Genomic DNA, 12,524 nt, shown 5'->3' on the forward strand with positions numbered 1-12,524 from the left:
TTTCTCCCCACTTCAAAGACACAACTGTGCATAGAAGAAGGATTTCAGATATTACCACTTCAGTGCTCTTCTGGGCCTGTGGATACTCTGCCAGGAAGGACTGCTGTGCTGCTGCAGGACTGCCATTCTGCTGGATTCCTGCTTTGCTGTGCTGCCTTGCTGCCTGTTTCCCTCTTGCCTGGATGAGAAGGACTGGACCTGTATTTCTTGAACTCACAACCCAGAGTGACTCCAAGGGTGAATTGGTTTGCCTCCTGATTTTAAGTCATAGGGACATAACAGGCTTCAAACCATCTAGTTCCTGCACATGGACTCTTCCATCTGTGAGTCTGCCCTGCCAAGTGGTGCCACCCCAGTCCTGGACCCATGGAAGTTGGTCTAAAGTTTTGACCAGTGGAACTGATGCATCTTCTCTGCTGAGCAGCACATCCCTGGGCAGAGCTGATGCACTTCCTTGGCTGACTGTATCATCCCTAAGGAGAACAAACACGTTGCTGTTGCTGCATGAATTGGGCCCATCACAAATACCTGCATCACCCACAGCAGTTCTTGGAACTGATGCATCACCTGGCAACACGGCAAATCCTCAGTCCAGGTTCTTGCATCTTTTGTAAACTGCAGCCTCATCGACAACAATGGACTCTCCTTGAAGCTGACACATCGCCAGTTACACACTGCATCCCTGACATTGGACTTCACATCGCAAGCCCAGTCAACGGGATCCTCAATGATGAGTCAACAAGTGCTCGTACCACAACATTGCTGCATCCCCAGAATGACCCATTGCTTTGGCTAAGCAATGCATCTCCGACCTGGATCCACGCATCTCTCTGCAACCAGGATTTAAGGTACTGTGTTCAGTGGGACCAAGTGGGTCCATGTAGCCAGACCACGCTCCATCGTGGTCAGCCTGAACTTGTAACGCTGTCCCAGTCTGGCTCAACCAGATATCCCCAATATCGCTTTATGCTTTTTGGGGCTATTTTCCACTATAAACTTTAAAATTCAACATTTTCACTACAATTGGATATTTCTTTTTTTTTTATAAACTTTTTATTATTGAAGTTCTTGTATCATAATTTCAATTAATAAACAGAAAATGCATATATTGACAACCAAGAATACAAAATCATAGTTTACAGAATACAATTTCCAAAATTACGCAAAAAACGATTTCCAAATTTTGTCAAATTTCCTCAACCCCCCAATTCGCTGTGATTAGCGAAATTCACTCATTCTAACATTTCTCATTTTCTGAAGCCAGGCATTAAACGAAGGAGCTTGTATTAATTTCCAGTTCTGGAGCACCAGAGACCTTGCTACTGCCATCACAATAAATAATAGTTTTACCATCTGTTCTGGCAATCCAAGATCAGAATCATAACCATAAAGTAATAGTTTGACGTTATTAGTAATCTCAACACCACAGTACGTTTGTAAATATACGAAAATCTCATTCCAATAAGGAACAATTTTAACACAGTAAGCTACAGTGTGGGACCAATTAGCAGGACTGCATTGCTGACATCTAAAGCAGGTGGCACTAACATTCGGATACATTTTAGAAATGACGGCAGGAGTTCGATATAGGAGTCATTTAGTGAAAAAAAACATTCTCCTCCAGTTAGAACCTCGAAGGACACTAAAATTCAATTTATTTATACATTTCCATGTATTCACAGTAAGAACATGATTTTCTTGCTCCTGCCATTTTTTAATGACTCTTGTACTGAGGTCTAATTCAATATGTTGAGCTAAATAACGTTTCCATGCTCCTGGCTTCTTACTCTGAGGAATCAAAAACAGATCATCCCACAACTGGCAAGGAGAGTCGATCATTCTTGGCTCAACTTGTCCTAGTCAATTCACAAAAAGATCCCTGTACCAAGGACAGATAGTATTGTCTATCTACTAAACATGAGTGTACACTGTTCTGGAAATATTACTACAATGTGCCAGAAACAACCCCCTTTCTCTTCACAGTGAGGTGTGTATTCTCTAATGTCTTGCTATCCACAACAAACCACTGTTTGTATCTAAAAACCTAGAGTTTAAGGGTAGCAATCAACTCAACATGTCCAACGATGTCTGCCCTCAATCAGACAGTACATCCACCCACAATTAAACAGATGAAATAATGACAAAATGTGTGGTGGAAAGGAAGGCACCTCACGGGCGAACAACCCTCGGGGAACTTGGCAGATGTTACCAATTCTATGCCCCTTTCTCATCATTGGTTGCCATTCCAATTCCAAAAGAAATGAGTGTACAAAACACAGAAAATGTACAACACAAAAGCAAAGATGCGTGCCAAGAGGTGCTAGACAGAAAGCTTACAACAATAGCTCACTGGTGTGACCAACATAAAAGAGTGATATAAAATCATCAGACACACTCACTATATATCTTTATTATTCGTATTAGTGTGTACTGGTGAATTAAAACGGCTGGTAGCTTAATAGTGCATACCACTACCTGATACCGACATGTTTCACTGCCCCAATGCTTTTGGCAGATTCATCAGGGTATTAACACTCGGTCACTGCACCGATTTTGGACACCTCTTTTTGGACACTGTTGAGTTGAAAAACACACCCGTAAAAAACCATTAAAAACCATTCCTGTAACCAATCTGGATATCTTATTCTCTAGAGAACTGATGCCGAAGTGGGGGATTTATTGGTGCTGCCCTACACTGTTGTCTAGATGAGGGACACAAGTTTCATAGAAGGGCCGAGTGTGACCCAATCGGCTTAGGATCAAAGGAATATGCCCTGGAGTGATTTCCCACACAGTATACCGGTGTAGGTTCTAAGCACTGGGTTATGTTTTTTTCATTTGCAGATTGATGCATCAATCGACACGAAAAGAGGTGGACGGTGGCTTGATCAGCCGGTATGAGAGGACAGGGCTGATTCAGGATAAATGTCCCCCACTTCGACATCAGTTTTCTAGAGAATAAGATATCCAGATTGGTTACAGGAATGTTTTTTAATGGTTTTTTACGGGTGTGTCCGGGCCACAAGCTTTACCAATTGGTAAATTCTTAACCACTAATTCTAGTTCGGATTTGGAAAATAAACGCTGCATTGAATCACTTTCTACCTGCGTTAGGGGGGGCATATTGTATCTGGATAAAAAATCTGAGAGCTTGAAGTGATCTACTATTTGCTGTTGACTGTAAATCTGTTTATAGTGGGACAGCATAATAGTACCAATAGCATCAGTCTGAGATACTTCAACTTGAGTGACAGGGCATTTTAAGGAGTGTATCAACTTTGCGGCAACTTGCTCTTTTGCCTGCCATGCAAGAAGTTTCCCAGAGAAATTACTTTCCTCATAGATCTTCTGAGATTTTATTGAGAATTGCTGTTCACTCTGTGTAAAAAAAAAACGTATTAAGTTCACGCTTAGCCTCATTTAATTTTTTTTGTACATCACTGGAAGGATTAACTTGGCACAGCAAAGTAAGTGAATGGATTTTTTGATAAAGTGAGGTCTTAGTTTGTTTAATAATGCGCCATTCTTCTGCATCTTTACTAATTATGATACCAAGAATAAAAGCTTTTAATGAATCCCATACAATATGGAGTGGGGCTGTATCTAGATTACGTGCTATAAACTCAATAATTTCAGTTTTTAATAAAGAGATCCAATTATTGTCCTGCAGATACATTTGATAAAATATCCATCTTTTAGATGGCTTAATCTCTTCGCCTATCTCAAATTCAATTAACAACATTGCGTGGTCTGAAAAACCATTGTGAAAACATTTTTGGTAGGAGAATTTTAATAGCCTTGAAGCCAGAAAAAAATCTAATCGGAACGAGGATCTATGTCTCCCAGACCAACACGTAAATTCCTTTTTCTGTGGAAATGTAGTGCGCCAAGAATCACAGAGATCCAATAATAATATATTCTGCGTAATGGACCTTCTTGATTTTGGATTAGATTGTTTCCTTGACACGCCAGTGGAATCTAATTTTATATCCATGAGGATATTAAAATCACTGCCTATCACTATGTCCCCCCTTACTAACAACAAGGATTGAAGGGGCACGGTCTTCCACAGGGGCATAAAAACTAACAAAAGTAATTGGTCTTTTCCTATCTTTTATTAAACACGTGACCCACCACCACCGCCCCACCCCCCCATCTTCATACTGGACAATTTCTGCATCTAGATTCTGATTTAGAAAAATGGCGACCCCGCTTTTAGATTCTTGAGCGCATGAAAACCCTCTATATAACGACTAGGTTTTGAACATAAAGAATGAATTAATATTGGCAGTAGAAATATGGGTTTCTTGAAGCATTACAACAGCTGGTCGTTCTGACTTAGTCCAGAGCTCAATTGCTCGCATTTTTTTTTATTATTCAGCCCATTAACGTTGAAGGAAATCACTCTAAGCCCCCAATAAACACTTATATAAACCATTAATAATCTGTTAATGCATACATCTTGCTCACTTATTTTTTCATCAAAATCGCACAAGAACTTCAATTCTTTTCTATCCTCCCCCCCCACCCCACACCCCACCTCAGGTGCTCCCCTCCAGTACCTAGCCCTGTTGCCCTGCACTACACCTTCACCTCCTCCCCACGCTGGCCACCTGATACTCACCCTTCTCATGGAGGCGCCTTGTTGTTGCGCCCCTGACCCTGTGATCCCCCTGTTCCTCACCTGCCCTCCTCCCCACAATCATATCTGGTTACATCAATGTCTTATTAGGGCTTAACTCTGCAACTGGTTAAGCATCTCCCGCGCCTCATCAACATCAGTAAGCAAGTAGAATTTGACTTTTATCAAAACTTTTAACTTAGCCTGCTGTGCCATTGATGCTTGGACACCCTTTTCTTTGAATAATTGCAAGATCTTTACAAAGTCTTTTCTCCGTCTAGCAGCAGCAGCCGACATATCGGAGAAAATCCGACATTTAGTAGCTGGATTGGCATGAAATTGTCTTTGCTTAAAGGCCTGTGATAGGATTGTCTCTTTGACACGTACGTCAGCAAAGTTGACAATAATTGTCCGAGGAAATGGGGAGTTGAGAAATGGACAAGCTGGAACTCGATGCGCACGTGTGATTGTTAGGTCTCCCTTAAACTCAGGGATTACCTCATGAGAAAAAAAGGAAGTAATCCATTGCATCATATCCGAGCCTTCAATATTCTCTGGCACACCCACTACTCGAAGGTTTGACCTTCTATTGTAATTCTCTTACTCATCCAATTTAATTTCAAAGGCTTTTGAAGATTAGGAAATTGTAGACACCTCCTTCTGCATAGTAGTCATATTGTCCCCCAGCCCTGAAATTCTAGTCTCGGATTCGTGAAATCGAGTTGTGAAAGATGCCATTGAATCTTTTATTTTGTCAAAACGATTACTAATTACTGCCAATTCAGCCTTTTGAAATTGCTTCATCTCTCCTATTTCTCCCAATATCAAGTTTAACATGTCTTTCACCGAGATTTGGAAGTCCCCAGTAGTCTTAGTGTCCATCTCCAAAATCGGTCTTTGTGCCATTTCATGTGCCATCGCATCGTCATTCAGATCTAATTTAGATTGTGGTAAAATAGAAGACACGGCAGGAGGAACAACCGTAGAAGGAGAAATTGAGACTTCACTCAAACTCAAACATGCAGTTTTTGTATCAGAAGACGAAGAATCTATTAAGTTGACTACATTGTTTGTTGGCGTCGTTGAATCTGTGGAATTTAAGGGGACTGGACCCCTGACAAAATTGCGCGGGTCCCGACTGCATTAGTAGTGATGTGCACTGTACCCTTCCGCTCGAATAACGGAAATAGTTTAGACACTTTAGAAGTAGAAGTAGAATTTGAAATAGCCAGAGCGTCTTTAGGGACCTGTGGATCAAGTGCCACAGTAAAATTCATGCCTTGTACCATTCCTGGTGATTTTTCTACAGAACTTGACAAGGTCATATCCATTCCAATCACGGGCAGCTCTAATACCTCCTTTCCCTTATTATCGGTTGGGAGATCATTTTCACCCTCTTCAGAGCTCTCCGAATTTTCCGCAGAAGAGTTTTCCTTCTCTGTAGCAGATCCCGCTAGTTTAGCCTTTTCAGATTTATCTTTCAGTTGTTGACGTTTTTTTATCGCTCTGGTCCTAGCCGTCAATTGCTTGCCCATAATCAGAGAGCCAGACGAAGTATTCTCAACAGAAAGGTTTCTCAAAGTCTCTGACCTCCAATCTTTGACCAAAACAGAATAAGTCTAGTAAACACCAAAGAAAGTCAGGGCGTCGGGGGTGCTAGAACTTGAGATTTACGATAATTCAATCACTGGCGGGACCCCAGTTTCCTCAAGTCTTGCCCTCACAGCGGCTTCAATGCAAAGCTATATAGCGGAAGCGGGGGGGCAGAAAGATCTGAATCAGAATTAGTCCAATAGCCTCTCAGATCTCTATGAACGCTGGGACTTGTAGTTTTTTCCACACCGGCCCTCAGAGAGAGTTTGAAAATTTTGAGCCACTGCAGTGCAAAAAAAAAAAAGTTTATACAGAGATTGCGGTGGCTAAAAGGTGAATGAACAATTCTACTTACAATATAGTCTAATCCTGCTGATCTGACTTCGCCAACACAAGTCTGCTCTGAGTATGTATTCCGCCAATTGCCAAAATGTCTCTGTACTATAAAACAGATATAAATTTCAAAAGAAAAGGCAACTGTGGCGTTTAGTGAGAAAGTCGAAGCTTCCAGCAGGCGTGCAACAGTCCGTGTAAGTGAGTCATTTAAATATCAGCGAAATATCAGCGAAAGAAAAACCAGGACCCTCAGTCATTCAAAGCCCACACAGCGGCTTCAACGCTAAATACTAAAGCCATATAGCGGAGCAAAACGATTTCAATCAGAATTGGTCCGGTTTAACCACAAGAAAAGCCAAATCGTTGGGAATGCTGGGACCTGTAGTCTTACCCACATGCACCACAGTATGGTTAAAGCGGCGGGGTAGAGCGATTTCAATCACCTGCAGAACCCCCGGTTATCCGAAGAGCCCACCTCTATCGTCAAATTTGAAATCCGAGCCTTTCAATCGGCTCCTAGGTGCTTGTTAATTCCCTCAAATGACAGCCAGAGCACTGCACTCTTCACAGCGCCGGCGCCAGCACCAGTGCCAGCAACACTGTTCCGCAGCCAAGTCCGCTATCAGCTGCAGTCAGCCACCGATTCACCACAGCCTCGGACAGACAGCCCCAGCACCAGCAGTAGATTAGTGGAAAAAAGTCCGAAACCAGTGCCAGTTTTTTTTTTTTTTTTTTACTTGCCCCGACAGTTACAGCAATCTTCTTGAAGCGCTTTAAAACGCCCTCTGGGTATTATCGCAAGTCGAAGCAGCAAACAGCGGCAAACAGCAAATGGAAAGGCACTCGCATAGAAGCGTTAATGTGCAGCCAGAGTCAGTCTATCCTGATACATTGTATACCGCACCCAGGCTGAGTCCGTAGGAGAAGAAGCGCCGCTCACCTCACTCCCTTGCGTCTCCTTAGAAGGCCGATTTTCAGCTCCGTAGCACTCCTTTAGCCATGCCTGCTATATTCCACTATATCCGACTTCAACAATCTCAGCAAAGTGCAACACGGCACGCCAGAGCAGCAGCAGCGTTCGCCATTGACCTCGAGGTGAGGTGGGGGAGGAGTCAGGAATAGGAACTCGGGCTACGTGGAGGCGTGGAACTCCACCGTAGGTTTCCTCTCCGTCAGCGGTGTCATGGAGGTTCTTACTGGATATTTCTTGTTTTGATCTTGTTTTATTGATTACAAATTTTTAACTCAAGTGTGGGCTACTTGTGTGGTATGTTTTCATTGTTTTATTGTTTGATGTGTTGCACAAATACTTTTACACATTGCCTCTAATTTAAGCCTGACTTCTCCATTCCAATCTACCAAGGGAGTGAGCACAGGTTAATTTGGGGTTTGCTAGTGCCTTACCCTGACAAGGATTGTGCTGCTGCTTGACCAGGTTTTACACCCGGTCAACCAACAACCCAATTTCTTACAAACTGATGCCCAAACATTCTGGTAACTTCAGAAGGAACTTCCTACCTTGATGAACAATCCATTAGTCTAGTTGATATCCTGCCTCCAAAAAGTTCCATTATTGACGTTTATAACTCTGTGGTCTCTCCTTACTGTGTATCACATTCTGCTGTTGATGCACCTTTAATATCTGTCACTGACAGTTTTTCAGCAGACAGTAGCGGATTCCTTCTGAAGTTGATTGGCTGAAATATCGCACAAATTAAGTCCAGTTTGGGTATCCAGGGATGGCTTATTTGCATAGGTTTGATATCATGTTACAAGAAACCTGGGAGCAGATTTACTACTTCTGGCGCATCTCTGCTAATCAGCAGGGATGCGCCAGAAGAGTTGCGATGCAACTGCCCACCCGTGCGCCGCCACTGATGCGCCGCATTTACAATGCTGCGCACTGTGGGGCATGGATGGGCAGATGCGTATTGCATCCCACGTCGGAAAGGCGTCACATTGCTGGAGTTGTGTCGCAAGCTCGACGCAGCTCCAGCAAGGCTCAGGGGTGCCCTATCCCTAACATGCTGCGTCAATCCTTACGCCTGCTTCAAGCAGGCGCAGGGTTTTGACGAAGCATGACCTCAAAAGTAACTGAATGAAATCTTGTAGATTTCACTCAGTCACTTTGAGGAAGCGTTCCTGCACCGGAACGCCCCCCCCCCCCGCGCCGGAACGCCTACATGTGGTGCAGGGCTTTACAACGTAACGCGTCACGTTGTAAATACCCCGCAGCATGGCGCTGGCTTTGTGACGCAACTGCGGCGTAAAAGAGGCGCAAGGGGCTTGTAAATCAAGATCAAGGTCCCTTTTGTTCGTAATCCCAGCTAGCAACTAAAACAAAACATTCTTTGGGGATACAAAGTGCGGTATTTGGTGCCACTAACTGGTATGCCCTCTTTAGCCGCCTTATAAAAACACAGATCACACCTTTAATATATTTTGTAACAGGAGCACAGGAACTAAAAGCCCAGAATTGGGGGCAAAGAACCAACCACCTGTGAATGCTCTGCTTCCCCTCCCTTCAAAATGTTGAAAATTGCACGTGTATTAGTACACTTCCTCTAAATTTTACGCTATAGCAGGCACATATTTATTTGACGTTCGTTGAATGCATATGCATATTTTTACATTCCTGCATTTTAAATTCAAAAAAGTGTCGCCATGCTGTACCTGTCTTTGAATATTCTTTTGAGAGCTTCTTAAGCTAGGCAGACATTAAATCAGTTTTCTTTTAATGCATTGATCTAGAATTGACACAATATTTTGTTTTCTATGCACAATGAATGAACGGATGAATGTGTAGCAAATGGATGGTTGGATGGATTGACAGGGTTCCTATGAAAACAACAAGCTGGCACAGCGGAAGCGGTAATATTATAAACTGCTTTCTCCGTCTTGCAGAGTGTGAAAAGGAAAATAATCAAAACGAATCCAAAGGTTCTCTGAATGATCCCTGCACAAAAACTCCAGTAGATGACAGGAAAAGTGGAACATCATCTTTCACATCTTCCATTGACAATGAACAGAACCTATTTGCTGAAATCATTGATTACACATCTGTGATGAGAAAAACATCAGGATTGGAGTTTGAAGAGGCGATATGCCCCTCAGGCAGAATCAACTTTAACAAAAGAAGTCATTCGTTCAAAGGTAAACCAATCAGCACTTCAATGTTCTCTTAATCAAAACGGAAGTAATTTGTCTGTCTCAAAAAGAGTTTCATTCATTAATTTTTCCGTAATTTTATTAGTTCAAAAAGCTCGATGTGTTTGGTAGAAACTATACGGAAATATATTTCTTTATTTGGATATCAAAAAACAAACAAATGTTGTACAAATTCCCCTCACACTAACTGAAAAAACTAAAAATGGAGTTTCTGTAAACAAACTGGGTGGATAGATTTGTGCTACAATTTAACAAATAAAAATGGAATGCACAGTGCATAAAAAAAAAACTTTTTCTTCTATCCTCAAAAAGCAGTTGCAGCCGGAGCAGATAAGCGCTGTGGGGCGGGGGGGGGGGGGGGGGGGGGGGGAGGGAATCGATAGGTTACTGATTCAGATGTTTTAATTTAATTTTCCCTATTCCGTCATCTGTCGACACTCCGCCCCACACCACCACGCTTACCTACAACGCCCGCCACTGTCAAAGAGGCTCCTTGATGAGAATTTTACAAAAGCAGGTGAAAATAGCTTGATGCTGTGACAGTGGCACGTCATGATATTACACCTGAATGTATAGTTTCCGCACAAGAAAAGCATTTGAATCATCCTTAAGAAAACTTTGGCACATTTCTTCCCATTTTAACACAATTTCCTTGCTGGTAGACTATATTGCAGTGTTTCTATGATTTGCTACAGAGCTTCAAAATACCTCGAAACCTCCCATGAAATGTTAGAACTGTAAGACAGTAACACTACCACACATGTCTACTATCACCAAAACTGCTGTCAATGTCAGTGAAGCCTCTGTTTTGTTGGGTGAAGTTATGGTCTAAGGATGAGGCCGAGTTTAACCGCTCGATCATTTTAGACTGTTTGTCATTAGATCACGCACTTAAAATCCCCTGGATTTATTATGTAAAGGAGTCCTTGGTAATCTAGTGCAGGGCGGATATATTTTTTGAATGTGACACACTGAGGCCTCAGGATGTGAGCATAGTAAATAAGCTGTTTTTTAAACATGCCATTACCCAGAGTGAAAATACTGAGCTCATGAAACCAGCTGTGAGAGGGCATGTCATGCTAAAATCAGTGCAGAGAATGGAGAAAAACCTATTGACCCTTACAAGCGCTTCTGATAGATTCTTAGGGCCCGATGTAGGTAAGTTCATTTTACCACTTCTTAAATACCGAATCATACCGATTCGGTATTTAAGAAGTGGTAAAATGGAGGGGGGGATGTAGGTATTTCAGATTCGGTAAATACCGAATCGTTAAGATTCGGTATTTACCGATTCTGTAAATACCGAATCGGTAAAGCCCATTGATTCCTATGGGCATTGAAGCCCATAGGAATCAATGGTCATTACCGAATCGGTATTTACCGATTCGGTAATTACCGATTTTTGCAAGGGTACCGGGGGGTGTCACTTTGACACCCTCTAGCACCCCAATTCCGGACTTGTGTGCCATGTGGCATACAGACATGCCCTAAGGGCATGTCTGTGTGTCACATTGCACAGGTGTGCATGCACAGATGTGCATGCACACCTGGATTCGGTATTATACCACCCAATCCAATTGGGTGGTAAAATACTGAATCTTAAAGCTCTGTGGCACTCTGACATGTGCCAGCTACATCTGCATTTACAGAATCGGTATTTTACTGAGTCTGTATTTACCGATTCGGTAATGTTACCGAATCAGTAAATACAGAATCGGTAAAATACTGATTCTGTAAATGCATGCCCTACATCTAAAAACCCTAATACGGGTCGGAAACGGCCGAATTCGGCCGTTTCCGACCGGTATTAGGGCACCTACATCGGGCCCTTAGTAACCCGATTTCGATTTAATCAGCTCCATTACCTCCTGGCGTCCCCACCTGGGTCCCGATGTAGGTAATCCCAGAATACGATTCTTAAATACCGAATCATACAGATTCGGTATTTAAGAACTGGCAATTGGGATGTCGTTAATTTTACCGATTTAATTAACGAATCGGTATGATTCGGTAATGACCGAATCGGTAATTACCGATTTGTAATTGCCATTCATTCCTATGGGCCTGGAGGCCCATAGGAATGAAAGTCAATTACCGAATCGGTAAATACCGATTCGGTAATTGGGGGAAACATAGAAGGGTGGCAGGGTGTCACTTTGACACCCTGTTGAACCCCTCAATTGTGCATGGGTGCACATGTTACAGACATACATGCCCTTAGGCATGTATATCTGCAACATGGCACTGTTTTAAAAGCAAAAAAAATGCTTTTTAAAGGGTTTTCATTATTTACCACCAACTTCTAGTTGGTGGTAAATAACGAATTTTTAAACCCCTGTAGCACTGATTACAGTGCTACCTACATGTCAAAATACAGATTCGGTAATTTTACCGAATCGGTAAAATTACCAATTCGGTAAAATTACCGAATCTATATTTTAACATGCCCCTATATCCCAAACTCCAAATACTGGTCGGTAACGCCCGAAATCGGCCGTTACCGACCGGTATTTGCCTTCCTACATCTGGCCCCTGGTCTTTTACTTGCAAACGTGAGAGGGCCCTGTGGCAGCGATGCTAGGTCTCCTTAGGACACCTTACATTTTGTTCTCTTATGCAAATAATTTACATATCCCAAAAGATTGTTTCTTAAGGCCCTTCTAAAATCTATGAAATTAAGACAAGCCCACGTCACACTTATGTATTTACAGCTTTTGCCCAATGATCACATCCTTTTTGTTGTCACGAATTTTCTTAGGGCTGATTTTAGATCAAGAATATCAAGATGTGACTGACAGCTACTTGG

General features: G+C 42.4%; 1 protein-coding gene across 1 annotated transcript in view; it reads left to right on the forward strand.

Moving 5' to 3' along the window:
- LOC147665788 (voltage-gated inwardly rectifying potassium channel KCNH7-like) overlaps nucleotides 1–12,524 on the forward strand; it is a gene marked incomplete at its 5' end in the record, with an annotated part of 344,861 nt that overhangs the window by 249,410 nt on the left and 82,927 nt on the right. The window contains one exon of the mRNA XM_086949481.1: nucleotides 9,455–9,703. Within this exon, the coding sequence (XP_086805607.1) occupies nucleotides 9,455–9,703 (249 nt within the window). The remainder of the gene's footprint in view (nucleotides 1–9,454; nucleotides 9,704–12,524) is intronic.

The sequence above is a fragment of the Lissotriton vulgaris genome, unplaced genomic scaffold (assembly GCF_964263255.1).
Source record: "Lissotriton vulgaris unplaced genomic scaffold, aLisVul1.2 SCAFFOLD_2125, whole genome shotgun sequence".
NCBI classification, from domain to species: Eukaryota; Metazoa; Chordata; class Amphibia; order Caudata; family Salamandridae; genus Lissotriton; species Lissotriton vulgaris.